At 58.2% G+C, this 20062-nt stretch overlaps 2 protein-coding genes across 2 annotated transcripts; both read left to right on the top strand.

Moving 5' to 3' along the window:
- The first annotated feature begins 189 nt into the window (after nt 1-189).
- LOC118697315 (lens fiber major intrinsic protein) lies at nt 190-2461 on the top strand. Its single transcript, XM_036399897.1, has 4 exons — nt 190-549; nt 1408-1572; nt 1658-1738; nt 2246-2461. The coding sequence occupies exons 1-4, from the start codon at nt 190-192 to the stop codon at nt 2459-2461; spliced, it is 822 nt and encodes a 273-aa protein (XP_036255790.1).
- Nucleotides 2462-3593: 1132 nt separating this feature from the next.
- On the top strand, nt 3594-19831 carry LOC118697306 (protein timeless homolog). The gene is made up of 29 exons (XM_036399879.2): nt 3594-3910; nt 3976-4129; nt 4219-4333; nt 4408-4470; nt 5459-5560; nt 6570-6728; nt 6797-6930; nt 7010-7097; nt 7755-7931; nt 8005-8222; nt 8754-8857; nt 9431-9600; nt 10531-10656; nt 11508-11659; nt 12785-12882; nt 13891-14008; nt 14663-14864; nt 15921-16072; nt 16530-16615; nt 16697-16820; nt 16899-16981; nt 17056-17204; nt 17450-17615; nt 17714-17782; nt 17855-17973; nt 18745-18883; nt 18965-19001; nt 19124-19227; nt 19357-19831. The coding sequence occupies exons 1-29, from the start codon at nt 3754-3756 to the stop codon at nt 19482-19484; spliced, it is 3693 nt and encodes a 1230-aa protein (XP_036255772.1). The 5' UTR covers nt 3594-3753; the 3' UTR covers nt 19485-19831.
- Nucleotides 19832-20062: the final 231 nt, after the last annotated feature.

The following is a 20062-nucleotide window of genomic DNA, read 5'->3' as shown; positions in this document are numbered from 1 at the left end:
GTTCCTCACCGCGTGTCACCTGTCCCGTGCCCCGGGCAGCGAATCGGTTAACGGGGGTGTGGGGGTGGGGGGGGTGGCGTAGGTGGGATCCCACCCCCGGGGCCGGCCCGGGGGGGGCTTATAAAGGTGGGCACGGGCGGCCCCCGGGGAGGGGAGCGGGGCCGTGGAGGGCGGCAGCGGGGCCAGGCCATGCGGGAGCTGCGCTCGTCCGCCTTCTGGAGGGCCGTCCTGGCCGAGTTCCTGGGCAGCCTCCTCTATGCCCTGCTGGGGCTGGGGGCCTCCCTGCGCTGGGCCCCGGGCCCCCCCAGCGTTGTGGGGGCCGCCTTGGCCTTCGGGCTGGCCCAGACCACCCTGGTGCAGGCGTTGGGCAATGTCAGCGGGGGTCACGTCAACCCGGCCATCACGCTGGCCTTCCTGATGGCCTCGCAGCTCTCCCTGCCCCGTGCCCTGGGTTACCTGCTGGCCCAGGTGTTGGGAATGCTGGCCGGAGCCGGGGTGCTCTATGGGGTGACCCCCGGCCCTGTCCGTGGCACCCTCGGCCTCAGTGCGGTGAGCACGGGGGGGGGGATCGGGGGGCTGGGGGTGTCTGTGGGGCTGGGGGATTGTGGGGTGGGGGCTGTAATGAGGGTTTGGGGGGGATTGGGGGCTCCAGGAGGTGTTTGGGGGGTCTGAGATACTTTGAGACTGTAATAAGGGTTTGGGGGGATTGGGGGCTCCAGGTAGTGTTTGGGGGGGTCTGAGGTACTTTGGGGCTGTAATGGAGGGATGGAGGGAGTCCAGGGATTGTTTTGGGATCTGGGATACCATGGGGGAATTGGGGGGTCCAGGAGGTGGTTTGGGGGAATTGGGGGGTCCAGGAAGTGGTTTGGGGGAATTGGGGGGTCCAGGAAGTGGTTTGGGGGTCTGAGGTACTTTGGGGCTGTAATGGGGATTTGGAAGGATGAGGGGAGTTCAGGGGTTGTTTTGGGATCTGGGGTACCATGGGACTGAAATGGGGGGATGAGGGGTTCAGAGAGGTCTGGGGGAATTGAGGGGGTCCAGGAGGTGTTTTGGAGGAATTTGGGGGTCCAGGAGGTGGTTTGGGGGAACTGGGGCAATCCAGGAGGTGGTTTGGGAGAACTGGGGAGGTCCAGGAGGTGTTTTGGGGTACCATGGGGCTGTAATGGGAGTTCTGGGGTTCAGAGGTGTTTGAGGGTGGATTGGGGAGTCCAGAAGATGTTTTAGGGTTTGGATTGATGTGGGACAGCAATGGAGGCTGGGCACCCCAGAGGAATTTGGAGATGAGGAAAGTTTTATGGTACAGTGGAATTTTGGGGTGTGGAAAGATAACGAGGGAGGATTTGGGGTGCTGGGGGGGGGGGAATGGGGGAACAACTCTTCGGGGTGCTGAGCCCTCTCCCCACGCAGCTGCACCCCGGCGTGGGCCCGGGCCAGGGCACGGTGGTGGAGCTGCTCCTGACCGCCCAGTTCGTCCTCTGCGTCTTCGCCAGCTTCGACGACCGTCACGACGGGCGCCCGGCCATGGCCGCCGTGCCCGTCGGCTTCTCCCTCGCCCTCGGCCACCTCTTCGGGGTAAGGGCGGCCGCGGGGACCCCCGGGGGCTGGGAAGGGGTTGGGGGGCAGCTGTGCAGCCCCCCACTGCCCAATCCCCCCGCAGATCCACTACACGGGTGCCAGCATGAACCCCGCTCGCTCCTTCGCCCCCGCCGTCATCACCCGCAACTTCGCCAACCACTGGGTAAGTGGGGGGGGACGGACGGGGACCCCCAAACCCGCACCGGGCCCCCCCCAGTCCTTCCCCGCTTGTCCTGCCCCAGCCGCTGTGTCCCCGCTGAAGGCGGGTGGCTGCCGGTGTCACCACGGTGACAGCAGCACCCCAGGGTGCTAGGCACCCCCCTCGACATCCTGGGTCCCACCGGGGACATCCCGGGGAGCGGGAGACGGGTCCTGCCCACCCCGGGGACATCCCAGGGAGCGGGAGACGGGTCCTGCCCCACCGGGGACATCCCGGGGTACGGGAGACGGGTCCTGCCCACCCCGGGGACATCCCAGGGAGCGGGAGATTGGTCCTGCCCCACCGGGGACATCCCGGGGAGGGGGACACGCGCCGTCCCCCGCTCACCGGGACACGGGTGGCCCCGAATGGGCCGGCGCCCGGGCATCAGCGGGGTGGGTACCGTGTCCCCCCCGGAGGGCGGGGAGCCGGGGGTGCCCCGGTCCCGGTGCCCACGCCGCCCCCCCGCAGGTGTACTGGGCGGGCCCGCTGCTGGGCGCGGCGCTGGGCGCGGTGCTCTACGAGTTCGCGTTGTGCCCGCGGCCGCGCAGCCTGGCCGAGCGCCTGGCCGCCCTCAAGGGAGAGCCGCCCGCCCCCACCGCCGTCACCGCCGCCGCCGTCGCCGCCGCCGAGCCGCCGCCCGAGCCGCCGGCAGAGCCGCTGGAGCTGAAGACGCAGGGGCTGTAACGGGGCCCGTCCCGGGGCGCGGCCCCGCGCCCGCCGCTGCTTTGCTGTGACGGGGCCGCCGCGGTGCGTGTGGTGCGTGTGTGTGCGGCGCGGCGCGGCGGGCGGGCGGCGGCGGCGGGGCCCCGCTGCTGCCGGGAACCGGCCAACCGGGCTGCCCGGGGCCGCCCGTACCGGGCCGGGGCCGCCCCGCCCCGCCGCGGCGGGACTTCTGTGTTCGGTGAATTAAACCTGCTCTTTTATTTTGGTAACCGCTCGCGGCCGTGCCCGGCACCGGGAACCGGGTGGGACCGAGAATGGGGGGGGGGGACACCGGAGCACGCCCGGCGGGTGGCGGGAGGGGCCGCCCGTTCCCGCGCCCCGGGGAGGCCCCGCCCAGCCAGCACCGTTCTTAAAAGGGCAACGCCGCCGCCGCGTCCCTCTCCGCAATGAGCCCCTCCCCTCTTCCACCCCTCAGCGCCGCAGGCAGGGGGGCGAGGGCCGGGGGATTGGGGGCACCCCGAGGCACCGAGCCGCCGGTTTGTGCCCGTGGTGGGCGGAGGGGGGGTGCACGGACCGGGGGGCACCAGAGGGGCCGCCGGGCTGCTCAGGGGGTGTTGCCGCTTGAAGGGTGCGGCGGGGCGGGGCCTCGGCCCGCGGGAACTGGGGCGGTTGTGTAACGCCGCCCCCGCGCCGGGACCGGGAGCGCGGCCGTGAGGGCGGCGGGGACGGGGCGGCGGTGAGCGGGATCGAGGGGTGCGGGAGCGGGGAGTGTCCCGGGATGGCCCGGGAGAGGGGACTGGGGGTGATCCGGGGTCACCGAAACCGGGGGTTGGTTCGGGAACGGGGCGGGGGTTGATACGGGATTGGGGGAACCGGGACCTCCGGATGCTCCGGGATCAGGGGGGTCTGGGGGAAGCTGGGGGCTGAGATCCGGGATGGGGCGGCGGGGGGGGGCGGTCAGGAATGCTCCGGGACCGAGAACGCACCGGGACCGACTGGGACCGGGCTTTAGTCCGTGACTGGGGGGGAACCCAAACTGGGGGGGATGATATGGAACGGGAGGAACCGGGCTTGGGGTGCACCGGGGCTGCGGGATGCTCCGGTATTGGGGTGGACCGGACCGGGAGATGCGCTGGGATCGAGGTGGTACCGGAGCCTGGGGGTTGCTGTGGGATCGGTGGGCTCCGGTACCGAGCGGGACCAAACCTGGGAGGTTCATCGGTGTCGGGGAAACTGGGACCGGAGAGTGCCCCGGGATCTGCCTATAGCGGGGGAGCCCAGAACGGGTGGGAGAACCGCACCGGGGGTCCCCGATGCTGACGGTGGCCCGCAGGTGGCCCCCGGTACCGATCCGGTGCGCAGCCCCGCGCTGCATGGACTGGTACATGATGAACTGCGAGCTCCTGGCCACCTGCAGCGCCCTGGGCTACCTGGAGGGCGACGTGTACCACCGGGAGCCCGACTGCCTGGGTAGGTGGGCACCGGGGCGGGGGGGACACCGGGAACGGCGGGGACTGACGGCTCCGTGTCCCCAGAGAGCGTCAAGGACCTGATCCGGTACCTTCGCCACGAGGATGAGACTCGGGATGTGCGGCAGCAGCTGGGGGCAGCCCAAATCCTGCAGAACGATCTCCTGCCCATCCTGGTGCAGTACCCCCAGGAGAAGGTGCTCTTTGATGCTGTCATCAGGTATGGAGGGGCAGGCTTGGGGTCAGGGGTGGCCCTGTGGGGGCTCCTCGGTGGGCAGGGGTCTCTCACAGCTCTCCACTCCCTCCCAGGTTGATGGTGAACCTGACCCAGCCGGCCCTGCTGTGCTTTGGGAAGGTGCCAGCTGATGCCACCTCCCGTCACCACTTTCTGCAGGTGCTGTCCTACCTGCAGGCCTACAAGGAGGTGAGTTTTGCCCGGGGACGTGTTGTGGGCAGGGGGCTTTGCCCAATTCCCTTGCTCACGTGGGGTCTCTGCAGGCTTTTGCCAACGAGAAGGTGTTCGGGGTGCTCAGTGAGAAGCTCTACAGCCTCCTGCAGCTGGTGAGTCCCCTTGGGGGGCTGTCCCTGGTGGGGGTCCCTCAGGGGCTGTGGGGGCTGTCCTTGCTGGGGGGTCCTGTGGGGGCTGCAGGGTCTTGGAATTACCAGGGGGCTCCAGGGTCTGTCCTCAGGGCCTGTGGGGTCTGTCCCTACTGGAGTCCCTCAGGGGCTGTGGGGTCTTTCCCTATTGGGGGTTCCTCAGGGGTTATGGGGTCCCTGGGGGCTGTGGGGTCTGTCCCTGCTGGGGTCCCTCAGGGTTTGTGGGGTTTGTCCCTCCTGAGGGTCCCTCAGGGGTTATGGGGTCTGTCCCTGCCATTGGTCCCTCAGGGGATGTGGGGTCCCTCAGAGACTGTGGGGTCTGTCCCTGCTGGGTTCTCCCAGGGGTTATGGGGTCTGTCCCTACTGGGGTTCCTTAGGGCCTGCCCCTCCTGGGGGTCCCTCAGGGGCTGTGGGCGTCTGTCTGTCTGTCCCTATTGGGGGTCCCTGGGGTCTGTCTGTCTGTCCCTATTGGGGGTCCCTCAGGGGCTGTGGGGTCTGTCCCTATTGGGGCTCCCTCAGGGGTTTTGGGGTCTGTCCCTATTGGGGCTCCCTCAGGGGTTTTGGGGTCTGTCCCTATTGGGGCTCCCTCAGGGGTTTTGGGGTCTGTCCCTATTGGGCGTCCCTCAGGGGTTGTGGGGTCTGTCCCTATTGGGGGTCCCTCAGGGGTTTTGGGGTCTGTCCCTATTGGGGCTCCCTCAGGGGCTGTGGGGTCTGTCCCTATTGGGGCTCCTCAGGGGTTTTGGGGTCTGTCCCTATTGGGGGTCCCTCAGGGGTTTCGGGGTCTGTCCCTATTGGGCTCCTCAGGGGCTGTGGGGTCTGTCCCTATTGGGGCTCCCTCAGGGGTTTTGGGGTCTGTCCCTGCCACGGGTCCCTGGGGGCTGTAGGGTCCATCCTGCAGGGCTGTGGGGACCCCCGAGGGGCTGTGGGGGTCCCTGACAGCTGTGTCCCCCAGGACTGGGAGCAGCGGCAGGAGGAGGACACGCTGCTGATCGAGAGGATCCTGCTGCTGGTGCGCAACGTGCTGCACGTGCCCCCCGACCCCACAGAGGAACAGGTACCACGACAGGGCCCTGCCCTGCCTCCCTGACAGCCTCAGTGGCTCCGTGGGGACCCTGACACCTCTCGGGTTGATGGTTGTTAGTTGCAGCCCCGAGGTGTGTAGGATGTCTCTGTTTCGGCCTGTGTGTCTGAAGAAATAGTCAGAGCTCTTCAGTTTCTGGTCTTGAGGTTGTTTATTAATTCTTATCTATAAAATTTTCTTTCTGCCTGGCTGAGGTCAGCTCAGCAGGGCAGCCAGCAGCATTCTGACTGCCCTCAGGGTGGTGTTGTCCTTTTATATTACAAACTACCTATAACATGTTTACAATTATTTTCCAATACCTATCACCTATGTTAGACAGTGCACTTCTATTCTAAACCAATCCCAAAGTGTCAACATCACAGCAGAAAATGGAGACCAAGAATGAGAAGAAGGACAGGACATGCCCAGATTCCTCCAGCTTGCCTCCTGAACTCCCATTCTAAAAACCCCAAAATTCTACATTTTCACCCTGTGACAAATTCACTATCATTCTACTCAAACTCTTGTGGCTTGTAACTCCCCACACAAAGCTGGGAATTGTTTCCAGCCCTTGGGGTGGTGTTAGTTTTTTATACTAAAAATTACATGTACAATATTTACAATCACTTCCCAATACCTATCACCTATGTTAGAGCAGTGCACTTCTACTCTAAACCAATCCCAAAGTGCCACCATCACAGCAGAAAATGGAGACCAAGAAGAAGAAAGGATGGATACGTCCAAATTCCTCCATCTTATCCCCAAACCCCCCATTCCAAAAATCCTAAAATCTCCATTTTCACCCTGTGATAATTTTATTATTAAACCATTCAAACCTCTGTGACTTTCAGGTCCTCATACAAAGCTGGTAATTTGCAACACGGGTCAAAATCAAACCCGCTGGTGCTCTGGGCTGCGTGCCAGGGTCTCCGAGCCCCCTGGCAACTCTGGACACCTGGAGGGATGTCCTGAATTCTGACAGACACCCCTCCACCATCCCCAGCAGGGTGTGGATGGTGATGCCAGCGTGCACGACCGGGTGCTGTGGGCTCTGCACATCAGCGGGATGGACGACCTGCTCAAATTCCTGGCCAGCGCCCAGGTGGAGCAGCAGTGGGCTCTGCACGTCCTGGAGATCATCTCCCTGATGTTCCGTGACCAGGTGAGCTGGGCCTGGGGTGGCAGGGCAGGGTGGAAGAGCCCCCATGGTGCTGACAGAGCTGCCTGCAGAGCCCAGAGGAGCTGGCAGCGCTGGGACGGGGGACAGCAGGGGCTGAGCACGGGGAGGACACGCGGGAGCTGGAGAGCTTGAGGCAGAGAGAGATGGCGGAGAAGAGAAGCCGGGCGCTGCAGCGCACGTCCAGGTGAGATGGGGGCACCCCCGTGGCAGGATGGGACCCCCAAAGTGGGGACAGCATCACTCAGCCACTGTCACCTGCCCAGGCATTCTCGTTTTGGTGGCTCCTACGTCCTGCAGGGCGTCAAGTCCATCGGGGACAGGGATGTGGTGTTCCACAAGGGGCTGCACAATGTGAGTGTGGGGCAAGGGGACAGGGGCTGGGGACGTGGCAGGGGGCACAGGGACAGGGATGGGTGTGGAACGTGGCACAGGGTGCAGGAATGTGGTGAGTGGCACAGGGACAGGAACGTGGCAGAGATCATTGGGTAGGGAGTGTGGGTGGGGGCACTGGGATGGGGACGTGGCAGAGGTCATTGAGATGGGAGTGTGAGTGGGGGGCACAGGGATGGGGACGTGGCAGAGGTCATTGAGATGGGAATGTGAGTGGGGGGCACAGGGATGGGGATGTGGCAGAGGTCATTGAGATGGGAATGTGAGTGGGGGGCACAGGGATGGGGACGTGGCAGAGGTCATTGAGATGGGAATGTGAGTGGGGGGCACAGGGATGGGAATGTGAGTGGGGGGCACAGGGATGGGGACGTGGCAGAGGTCATTGAGATGGGAATGTGAGTGGGGGGCACAGGGATGGGGACGTGGCAGAGGTCATTGAGATGGGAATGTGAGTGGGGGGCACAGAGACAAGAGCACAGGTGGGACACAGGATTGGAAGATGGGACGTGGAGCACAGAACCAGGGATGTGGCGTGGGTCTCCAGGACAGGGACATAGTGGGTGCCACAGAGACAAGGACCACAGGGGGGTAAATCTGGCCGCTCCATCCCCTGTGCAGCTGAAGAGCTACAGCCACGACCTGGGCAAGGAGCCGCGGCGGCTGCCCCGGCGCCGGCAGCCTGCCCCCGAGGCCGAGCCCTCCCGCCGCTCCGCCCGCAACGTGCGGCTCTTCCTGCGCCGCTTCTGCCAGGACTTCCTGGAGGACTGCTACAACCGCCTGATGCTGCTGGTCAAGGTGAGGGCTGGGAGGGCTGGGATCCCCTCTCCAGCCTGTGGCATCCCTGCTGAAACCCTCTGGTTGCCCCCAGGACCAGCTGGTGAGGGAGAAGGCTCAGCAGCACGATGAGACCTATTACCTGTGGGCCACCGCCTTCTTCATGGCCTTCAACCGGCTCCAGGGCTTCCGGCCCGAGCTGGTGTCCGAGACCGTGGGGGTCCGAGCCTTCCACTTCATCGAGCAGAACCTCACCATGTACTATGAGATGGCACTGATGGACAAGAAGGAGGCAACAACCTGGGCCCGTAGGTGAGCACCTGGAACCCCCCCAGGGCACGTGGACACCTTTTGGTGGTGAATTTCAGTACCTGGGGTTCTCCCTGAGACTCCCCATGGTGTCTGGGACCTTCTGGGCATCTGGAATGATGTACCTGGGGTTCTCCTTGAGTACTTGAGATTCCCCATGGTGTCTGGGACTTTCTGAGCACCTGGGATACCACCTGTGGGTGCCTGGGAGTCCTTGGACACCTGGGAGACCCCAGGGCACCTGAGACACCCTTTGGTGGTGAATCCCAGTACCTGGGGTTCTCCTTGAGTACCTGAGACTCCCCATGGGGACCTTCTGGAAACCTGGGACACCCTTTGGTGGTCAATCCCAGAACCTGGCATTTTTCTTGAGACTCCCTGTGGCATCTGGGACCTGCTGGGCATCTGGGATTCTTTGTGTTGCCTGGGATCCCCTTGGACATTTGGGATTCTGGGAGTGCTTGGGACCCCCCCAACTACCTGGAAACCCCCCCATGGCACCTGTGACCCCCCCTCCCTGCCTGCCACGCCCAGGATGCACCTGGCCCTGAAGGCGTACCAGGAGCTGCTGCGGACGCTGCAGGAGATGGATCGCTGCCCGGAGCAGGCGGTGCGGGACAGCAGCCAGGTCATCAAGAGTGAGTCCTTCTGTCCATCCCTGGGTGTGGCACGTCCTGGCTAGGTGGTGACAGTGGGGGTGACAGTCCCCCTCTTTCGGGCTCTGCAGAATCCCAGCTACCCGTGGTGGAACAAAAAGGCACAGCACGGACCATAAGTTTCTTTATTTGATGTTAAACTCCCCGAGTCTGGGTTCCCAGGCCTCAAACTGGGGGCAAACAACAGCTTATAAAGGAGGGCAGGTCTCAAGGGAGGATACAGTGTTCAACTAATGGGAGAACTGGGGGTGGAACACAAGGCAGGGAATACAAGGGAGGAAAACTGCTTGGGACTGGAGGGGTTAACAGCTGGATGTGAGGGGAAGGGGTTTGAAACTTGGCAGGGAAGTAGCTGAGTAACAAACAGATAAACTGACACCTTGGCTCGGTTAAATAACAAAGGCAGGTGTGTGTCACTCAAAAAACGGGGAGAGAAAAAACCCAAAAGGACTACGAAACCACAAATCAAACAATAAACACTCCAAATAAAAACCACACTACAACACCTGGGGTATCCCTGACCCACCTTTTCCCACCGCCACCCTTTTTCCCCAGGCAACATCTTCTACCTAATGGAATACCGGGAGCTCTTCCTCACGCTCTTCCGCAAGTTTGACGAGACCAAGCAGCCTCGGAGTTTCCTGAGGGACCTGGTGGAGACAGCTCACCTCTTCCTGCGCATGCTGGAGCGCTTCTGCCGCGGCCGTGCCAACCTCGTGGTGCAGGTGGGATGGGATGTGATGCTTGACACCAGCCCGAGCTGAGTTTTAATTAGTTAGATTTAAGTGTGTGGAGTTTTGCTGGCAGCCCCGACGTGGGAGGAGACGCGAATCTGACTCCGTGTTTCAGAAAGGCTGATTTGTTATTTTATTATATATATTTTTTTTTATTATATTAAATATATATAATAAAATATATAATATATATTATATGAAATATATACATAATATATATTATATTAAAACTATACTAAAAGAATAGAAGAGATGAGAAGGAAGAGACGAGAATCTTGACTCCATGTTTCAGAAAGGCTGATTTATTATTTTATGATATGTAGTATATTAAATATATCATAATTATATTAATATAATATATCATATAGTATATTAAAATATATCAACTATACTACAAGAATAGAAGAAAGGATTTTCATCAGAAGGCTTGAAGAAATAGAATAGGAATGGAATGATAATAAAATCTTGTGACTGACCAGCAAGTCCAAAACAGCCAGACTGTGATTGGCCATTAATTAGAAACAACCACATGAGACCAATCAAAGATGCACCTGTTGCATTCCACAGCAGCAGATAATCAATGATTATCTGCTGCTGTGGAATGCAATTATGTCAGGAACACACCTGATTATGTCTTCTAAAACTTCTAACCTTCATGAAGATTTCAAGAATAATTCCTACGAGTATTTTAGTCATGCATTCGCATAGAATAGGCTGGGCATATAAACACTAAGGGAGAGAGTGGACTGTAAAAATTAATATGGCTTTAAAAATTATTTTCAAAGCAACAAATAGATTTCATAGGTGCATTGTAGGAGCAACGCTTTATAGGTTCCCAGAGAGACAGAGACGTGGCTGCCCTGCCTTGGGGTCCCCTGGGGGGTCAGGCAGCCTCTCGTAACCCCATCCTTGCCCCCCCAGAGCAAACGTGTGAGGAGGAAGAAGAAGAAGAAGCCTCGTGTGCCAGCGGCCCCTGCCCCGCTCAGCGCCACGGAGCTGGAGCAGCTCTGGGAAGGATTGGCCCCGCAGGTCCAGGCCTGCCTGGAGGTACCAGGGAAGGGCTCAGCCCCACGGGGAGTTCTGGGGGTGCTGGTGGGGCACAGCATAACCCTGTCCTGCCCCAGGGCTGTTGTCATTGTATTGCAGGAGTTTCTATTGCCGATATATTGCAAGAGTTCCATATTGTTGGAGTTTTCGTACCTCCTTGATATTTCTTACAGGCAACTCCTCTAGGCACTGACTCCTCCTTGTTCCATTTGTTATACAAATGTTCAAACAGCATATTATATTTCAAATATGTATTTCTAAGTGTTTCAAATATGTGTTTCTAAACGTTAGTTCAGTTTTGCAGCTTTTCTCAGTTTACAAAGTACTTATCTTCGAAATCTTTTATACTCATATTTAACAAACACTAATAGCTGCAATTGATATATTTTACCAATAGTTTATTATTCAGGTCCTGTTTCCCCGAATCCATGGGGTTATATAGTCGAGTCCTGTTTCCCCAAATCCACGGGGTCATATAGTTTAGTCCAGAATCCACGGGGTCATCTCTCCCAAATCACGTCGGGGTCACCATTTGTTGTCATTACATTGCAGGAGTTTCTATTGCCATTACATTGCAAGGGTTCCATGCTGCTAGAGTTTCATTTCTTCTCCTTGATGTTTCTTGTAGGCAGCTCCTCTAGGCACTGACTCTTCCTCATCCTCACAGTAGCCAACTGACTCCAGTTCTCCTCAACCAACCAATCCACTCTGTTATAACACTCTTCTTATTGGCTACTGTTAACATCAGGCCTGCTCCTAACCCTTAGTAATTGGCTCAGCTGCAACTCTTTAGGGCATAAGATTACATTCTATACTTCCTTTATTTACCTACGTTCTCTTCCCCTACACAGGGCGAGGTGCCCCTCCCCGAGGACGTGGTGCCCTTCGATGCCACCTCGGAGACGCCGGTGGAGGAGCAGCGGGCGGAGGCTCTGCTGAGGATCCAGGAGTGCCTGAGGGATTCCCGCGTGCCCCAGGCCCTGCAGCTGCTGCGCTCGGCCAGGTGAGGCAGAGCAGAAATTTTCCAGGGTAGGAATCTCTCGGGTTTTTGGTTGTTAATTGCTGCCCCAAGATGTGCAGGATGTCTCTGTTTCAGCCCACGTGTCTGAAGAACGAGTCTGGATTCTTCGCTTTTCAGTCTTGAGGTTGTTTATTAATTCTTATCTATAAAATTTTCTTTCTGCCCGGCCGAGGTCAGCTCAGCAGGGCAGCCACAGGCACTCTGACTGCCCCAAGGGTGGTGTTGTCCTTTTATACTACAAACTATGTATAACATATTTAAACTTAATGCCCAATACCCATCACCTGTGTTAGACAGTGCACTTCTACTCTAAACCAATCCCAAAGTGCCACCATCACAGCAGAAAATGGAGAACGAGGAGAAGAAGAAGAAAGGCTGGACACGCCCAAGTTCCTCCATCTTGTCCCCATAACCCCCATACCAAAAATCCTAAAATCTCCATTTTCACCTTGTGATGATTTTATTATTGTACTATTCAAGCCTCTGTGACTTTCAGGTCCTCATACAAAGCTGGCACCTTGCTCCAGGGATCAGAATCAAATCCCCAGGTGTTTTGGGCTGTGTGCCAGGGTCTCCGAGCCCCCCGGTGGGGTCCTCGGCAACTCTGGACACCCGGAGGGATGCACTGAGTTCCGACAGAAATCCATTTTGATTTAAGTGGAATGTACATCTTTAAGTATGTAGCTTGCTGTGTATTCTGATTGCAAAAGCCTAAGCTCAGAGAAACTGCTTCAGTGAAGGACAAAGATAAGGAGGGGAGAGGCAGAAAGTGATAGAGAGAGACAGACAACCTGACCTAAGAATTCTTTCTGATAAGAGCTAGCAGCAAATGTCACGAGAAATTCGTAAAAATGAATATGTATGAACCTGTTGTGAAATTGCAGGCATATGTATTTGAGAAGGAGATAAAAAGGGACCTGAAGTTCCCAGAAGCAGGCATGGCATTTTAAAAGAACCATTCCCACATATAAACATACCGGCTTTACAACTTTCACAAAAGTCGTGGAGTTTTGTTTATCTCCACAAGGCACAGGTACCAGCACCGTGCTGCCCATCTCGTCCCTGGGCCGTGGGGACACAGTGCCAAGCTGTCCCCATTGTCCCCAGGGAGGTCTGGCCTGACGGGGATGTGTTTGGATCCGCGGATGTGGGGCCATCCGAGGAGACGCGGCTGCTGCAGGAGATCCTCGTCGCTCCCCTGCCCAGTGAGTCCCTCTCAGAACGTTTGCAGTTTATTGCAGCCCTGAGATATGTGAAAACTCTCTGTTTATTATATCTTAAATGTAAAAATCTTTTCTCCTGCCCTGCCGAGGTCCATCCAGCAGGACAATTCCAGGCACACTGCGGTGTTATCTCTTTATACTAAAAGCTATGTACAACATGTTTACAATTACTTTCCAATACCCATCACCTATGTTAAACAGTGAGTTTCTACTCTAAACCAATCCAAAAGTGCCAACATCACAGCAGAAGTTGGAGGTAGAGAAGAACAAGAAGAAAGGCTGGACACGCCCAAATTCCTCCATCTTGTCCCCAAAACCCCTATTCTAAAAACCCCAAAATCTACTTTTTCACCTAGTGATAATTTTATTATTACACTACTTAAACTTCTGTAGCTTTCAGGCCTTCATACAAAGCTGGTGATTTGCTCCACGGGTCATAATCAAACCCGCAGGTGCTCTGGGCTGTGTGCCAGGGTTTCCGAGCCCCCTGGCAGGGACACCCAGAGGTCCTGAGTTCCAACAAGACCCCACCTGTGACCCTGGGAAGTGGGAAAATTTGGGCCAGGGCACTGCAGACCCTCAGCACATCCCTGTGACGGTGTTCAGAGGGGTCTGAGGATGAGGGAAGAGACGAGGCTCTGACTCCATGTTTCAGAAGGCTTGATTTATTATTTTATGGTATATATTACATTAAAACTATACTAAAAGAAAAGAAGAAAGGATTTCATCAGAAGGCTGGCTAAGAATAGAATAGCAAAGAATGATAACAAAGGTTTGTGGCTCAGGCTCTCTGTCTGAGCCAGCTGGACTGTGATTGGACATTAATTAGAAACAACCACATGAGACCAATCAAAGATTCACCTGTTGCATTCCACAGCAGCAGATAATTATTATTTACATTTCATTTCTGAGGCCTCTCAGCTTCTCAGGAGGAAAAATCCTAAGGAAAGGATTTTTCATAAAAGATGTCTGCGACACATCCCGCCACAGGGCACACACCCACCGAGCCTGAAGAGCCAGAGGAAGAAGAAGAGGAGGACGAGGAAGAGGAAGAGCAAACCATGCAGGTGTCAGAGAAGGAATTCAACTTCCTCGACTACCTGAAGCGGTGAGAATTGACGCGGGCAAGGGGGGCTATTTACAGACACGAACGAGACAGGGCTGCTGTAAAATGCGCCTCCAGCTGTTTTATTTTCCAGCATCAGTCTCATTACATGGTTATGACAATGGGAAGATGCCAGCAGCTCACAATCCAGGCAGCAGGCCAAAAAACTTAATGTTACAACTCACTTTATAAGCTTCTTGACCAATCACACAAAGCAAAAGCACATTGACAGTAGCTCTATCCAATCACCATAAGCACACGTACCTTTGGTTAAAACAATGCTTGCTTATTTTGAATACAATACCTGCTTGTAAGCCCTAAAACACAACGCACAGAGCTCCATTATTAACCTTCCTAATATCTTGCTAGATAAACTTTCTGCAGCTCAGAGAGCTATTCAGACAAGCGTTAATACACAGGCCATTGTTCTATCTGCCTTTGCTTTCCCTACAGTTTAAATAATTTTTCTGCTGTCCCATCTCATGGCTGCTGCTTTAGCTCTGCTCACAGTTCTGCTGCATCTGAGGCCTGCCTTTTGCAGCTTTCCCCAAAACCCTCTGATTCTCCCTCTAATTCTGTGGATTCCCACAAGAGCGGTTTGGGGAGGGCTGTGGGGTCCCGCTGCAGGGCAGCCACACTGACGGCACCGCCGGGCAGGTTCGCCTGTGCCCCCGTGGTGCGGGCGCTGGTGCTGCTGCTGCGGGGCTACGCCCGGAACAGCGCCCACACCAACCACTGCGCCGCGCGGCTGCTGCACCGCCTGGCCCGCGACCTGCGCATGGAGCCCCTGCTCTTCCAGCTCTCCCTCTTCGCCCTCTTCCACCGCCTGCTCAGCGACCCCGCGGCTGCCGCGCACCAGGTCAGACAGGGCCCTGAGCCCTGAGCCCGGGAGGGGTCTGTCCCTGCAGCCCCCAGCCCCGCTCAACCCCAGAACCTCCCAGCCCTGCTCTGTCCCTGCAGCCCCCAGCCCCGCTCAACCCCAGAACCTCCCAATCCTTCTCTGTCCCTGCAGCCCCCAGCCCCGCTCAACCCCAGAATCTCCCAATCCTTCTCTGTCCTTGCAGCCTCCAGCCCCGCTCAGTCCCCAGAATCTCCCACCCCACTCAGTCCCTGCAGCCCCCAGCCCCGCTCAACCCCAGAATCTCCCAATCCTTCTCTGTTCCTGCAGCCCCCAGCCCCGCTCAACCCCAGAATCTCCCAATCTTTCTCTGTCCCTGCAGCCCCCAGCCCCACTCAACCCCAGAATCCCCCAGCCCTGCTCTGTCCCTGCAGCCCCCAGCCCCACTCAACCCTAGAATCTCCCAGCGCCACTCAACCCCAGAACCTCCCAGCCCTGCTCTGTCCCTGCAGCCCCCACCCCAGGAGGAGTCTGTCCCTGCAGCCCCCAGCCCTGCTCAGTCCCCAGAATCTCCCAGCCCCACTCAGTTCCCAGAATCCCCCAGCCCCACTCAGTCCCTGCAGCCCCCAGCCCAGGAGGGGTCTCTCCCTGCAGCCCCCAGCCCTGCTCAGGTCAGACAGGGCCCTGAGCCCCCAGCCCTTCTCTGTCCCCAGAATCTCCCAGTCCTTGCTCTGTCCCTGCCCCGCTCAGTCCCCAGAATCTCCCAGCCCTGCTCTGTCCCCAGAATCTCCCAATCCTTCCTCAGTCCCCAGCAGCCCCCAGCATCTCCCATCCCTGTCCCGTGCAGGCCCCAGCCCCATTCTCCATCCCTGGTGTCCTCCAGCCCAGCTCAGTCCCTGGTATCCCCCAGCCCCTCTCTCCATCCCTGGTGTTCCCCTGCTCTGTATTCCAAATTTCCCTCAGCCCCACTCTCTGTCCCCAGTGTCCTCCAGCCCTACTTTTTATCCCCAGTGTCCCCCACTCCCACTCTCTGTCCCTGGTGCCCCCCAGCCCCTCTCTCCCTCCTGCTGTCCCCAGGAGCTGGTGACCTTGGCCAAGTTCATTCTGGGCAAGTTCTTTGCGCTGGCGGCCACCAACAAAAAAGCCTTTGTGGAGCTGCTCTTCTGGAAGAGCCCAGCCATCGTCTATGAGATGACCAAGGGCTACAGCTCCCTGCAGGAGGGAGAGGGGTGAGTGGGGCAGGGAGGGTGTGACAGTGCTCACAGGGGCTCTGGGGTGAGGGAAGAGACGAGGATCTGCCTCTGTGTTTCAGAGGGCTTGATTTATTATTTTATTATATATATTACATTAAAACTGTACTAAATAGAAGAAAAGGTTCTCATCAGAAGGCTGGCTAAGAATAGGAGCAGAAAGAGTGATAACAAAGGTTTGTGGCTAGGGCTCTCTGTCCGAGCCAGCTGGGCTGTGATTGGCCATTGATTACAAACATTTAACATGGACTAATCACAGATGCACCTGTTGCATTCCACAGCAGCAGATAATCAATGTTTACCTTTGGTTCCTGAGGCCTCTCAGCTTCTCAGGAGGAAAAATCCTAAGGAAAGGATTTTTCATAAAAGTTGTCAGCGACAGGAGGGGCTGCTCTCCTTCCTCCCCTCCCCTCACCTCCCTTCTCCCCCTCCCCAGGACCACCCGGAGCCGGGTCCCCCCCTGGACCCCGCAGGAGGAGCAGGAGCTGCGGGAGCTGTACTGGAAGTACAAGGAGGTGGAAGGTACTGGGGGTCTCTGGGGTCTCAGTGGGACCCCCGGGGGGGTGGCAGGGGCTCTGTCCCTTCATCCTTGCTGTCCCACAGGTGGGGACATCATCGCTGCCATCCTGGCCCATCTCCCCACGCCCGGGCGGACGCGCAGGCAGGTGGTGAAGCAGCTGGTGAGGATGGGGCTGGCCAGCAGTGCCAAGGACTTCCCGAGGGAGAGGTGGGTCAGGGACCCCCGGGGACAGGGCAGGGTCCCCTGGGACAGGGCAGGGACCCCCAGCTGTTTCCCACCCCCCAGGAAAGGCACCCGCATCGTGCTGTGGACGCAGGAGCAGGAGGAGGAGCTGACGCGGCTCTTTGAGGAGTTCCAGGGCTCGGATGGTGAGCTGGACACGGGGGGGGAAGACCCCAAAAATGCCCCTGTAGCCTCCCCAGCCTGACTGTCCTCCCCACAGACGTCCTGGGGAACATCATGAAGCACCTGACGGCGCGGCGCTCGCGGGCTCGGGTGGTGGAGAAGCTGCTGGGGCTGGGGCTGGTGGCTGAACGCAAGGAGCTGTACAAGAAACGCAGGAGGAAGAGCCAAGGACCCGGCCCTGGGCAGGTATGGGGGGCTGGAGGGTGCTGGGCTGTGCCCTGAGGGTGCTGTCCCCATCCTGGGGGCACCCAAATATGGCCTGTCCCCACCCTGGGGGCACCTAAACGGGGCCTGTCCCCACCCTGGGGGCACCCAAACAGGACCTGTCCCCACCCTGGGGGCACCCAAACAGGACCTGTCCCCATCCTGGGGGCACCCAAACGGGGCCTGTCCCCACCCATGGGACCCCCAAACCCTGCTGGCTCCCACAGGCTGCCCCAGGTGTCCCGGCCATGCCAGCCCAAGATAGCTCAGGAGAGGATGAGGACAGCGAGGAGGAGGAAGAGGAGGATGAGGACGATGAAGGCCTCATGGAGGAGCACTGGGTGCCTGAGGAAGGGGCTGGGCAGGACCTGGCGCAGCACCTGCATGGGGAAGGTGGGTGAGGGGCTCCAGACCCCCCCAGCTGGGTTTGGCTGAGGGGGGGGATCCTGCTGGATCCTGCTGGATCCTTTGTCACCTTCTGCTGTCCCCAGGGCTGGCCGGGCCCCTGCGGTGGCTGCAGAGCTGCCTGCGGAGGGCAGCAGGGGACCGCGAGGAGGACGGTGAGTGGGGTCAGGGCCGGCTGGGCCGGGGGCTGTGGGGTCGGGGTCCCGCTGATGGTGCTCCCACCCCAGGTGTGTCCCACCCGGTGCCGCTGGTGCCGCTCACGGAGGAGAACGAGGATGCTATGGAGGACCGGCGCTTCCGGAACCTTCTGCGGCAGCTGGGACTGCGGCCACCCGCCAGTGAGCAGGTGAGGTCCCTGTCCCCATCACTGTCCCCATTCCCTTGTCCCCATCCCCTTGTCCCCATCCCCCCTGTCCCCATCTCTGTCCCCACCCCTGTCCCCATCCCCTTGTCTCCATCTCTGTCCCCACCCCTGTCCCCATCCCCTTGTCCCCATCTCTGTCCCCATCCCCTTGTCCCCATCTCTGTCCCCATCCCAGTTCCCATCCCCTTGTCCCCATCCCTGTCCCCATCCCCTTGTCCCCAGCACAGCCCTGTGGAAGTTTCCAGACAAGGGAAGAGATGAGAATCTTGACTCCATGTTTCAGAAAGGCTGATTTATTATTTTTATGATATATATTATGTTAAAAGAAAAAGGTATATTAAAACTATACTAAAAGAATAGAAGAAAGGATGTCATCAGAAGGCTAGCAAGGAATAGAAAGGATAAATAATAATAATAATATAATAATAATAATTATTATTATTAAAATAATAAATAATAATAAAATAGAAAGGATAAAATAATAAAATCTTGTGACTCTCAGAGAGTCCGAGACAGCCGGACTGTGATTGGCCATTAATTAGAAACAACCACATCAGACCAATCAAAGATGCACCTGTTGCATTCCACAGCAGCAGAAAATTATTGTTTACATTTTGTTCCTGAGGCCTCTCAGGAGAAAAATCCTAGGGATTTTTCAGAAAATGTCATGGCTACACCTTAGGAGACAAATCCTAGGGATTTTTCAGAAAATATCACGGCTCCACAGCCCTGCAATGTCCCCCTGTCCCCCAGGAATCCTTCTGGCGCATCCCGGCCGCCCTCACCCCGCAGCAGCTCCGGCGTGCGGCCGCCTCCATCGCCCACCATGGCCCCCCAGGGTCCCCCCAGGACCCTCCGGAGCCCCCCAGGTGCCCCCAGGATGGGGCTGCAGGTGAGGGGTGGGGCCGTGGGGGTGTGGGACCCCCAGGTTTTGGGGCTGGCTCTGAGCCCCTCTCCTTGTGCCCCTCTGCAGAGCCGCTGCTGGCAGGGCTGGGATCAGACTCGGACAGGTGAGAGCAGAGCCCCCTTCTCAGCTTTTGGGGTCCTGGTTTGTTTTGGGGAGGGTCTTCTCCCTGCCTGGGGAGGGGATTCAGCCCCCTGCATTGTCCCTGAGCTGTGCCAACGCCTGCAGTGAGAAGCCTGTGCCTGTCACTGTCCCCAGCCCGGTGCAGCCGCGCACCAAGAGGCGCCGGGAGCTCGCCAGCGAGGATGAGGATGAGGATGGTGGGAGCTCAGGTGGGTTCAGCCCCCTCTGCTCGCTCCTGGGGGCTGAGTGGGCGCTGCTGGCTCGGGGCTGTCCTGTCCCTGTCCCCTTTGCCACATCCCTGGGGGGCTCAGCCCTCTCCCCTCTCCCTCCATCCACAGGAACCGAGCCAGCCCCTCCAGCTCCCCGCTCTGAGGAGGATGAGGAGGAGGAAGAGGAGGATCCACAGCCCCGGGGGAGGAGGAAGCGCATCCGCTGCTTGGAAGAGGAAGAGGAGGAGGAGGACTGAGAAGCTCCTCAGACCCTGCCTCTGCCCAGGGCCTTCTGCTGTTTCCTGGGCTTTTTGCAGGTTTTATTTGATTTCTGCAGCTTTTCTGCAGTTTTTCTTGGGTTTCTACAGGTTTTCTTCTGGGGTTTCTGCAGATTGCCTTCTGCAGGTTTTGATGCTGTTTTTAAAGGCTGCACAAGCAACCAGTTTCTCCCACCTTCCTCCCCCTTCTCCTGGTGTCACCATTTACCCCAAATTCCCTCCCTTTTTCCTCAGCCGTTGGGGTTTCGGGGTTTTTTTTTTTTTTGTTTTTTTGTTATCCTAAAACTTTTTAAATCTAGACAAGGCCTAAATAAATAAAAGCGACTTTTGCCCTCCTTGGGTGTGTGTGGGTCTGCAGGGGGGCTGGGGGGCTCGAGCCCCCCTGGCCTCAGGGCGTGCCCAGTCCCTGTCCCTGTGTCGCAATTCCCCGATAACCGCGGCTATAAAGGGGGCCGGGCTGGCCGCAGTGACCGGACAGGGGAGGGGACAGCAGGACAGGGGACAACGGTGAGCCGGTGAGGAGCCGGGGGGGGGGCACCGGGCGGGCTCGGGGGGCT

Source organism: Molothrus ater, chromosome 30 (genome assembly GCF_012460135.2).
Source record: "Molothrus ater isolate BHLD 08-10-18 breed brown headed cowbird chromosome 30, BPBGC_Mater_1.1, whole genome shotgun sequence".
In the NCBI taxonomy this organism is placed as follows: domain Eukaryota; kingdom Metazoa; phylum Chordata; class Aves; order Passeriformes; family Icteridae; genus Molothrus; species Molothrus ater.
The sequence above is the reverse complement of the archived record's forward strand: the minus strand, read 5'-3'. Positions and strand labels throughout refer to the sequence as shown.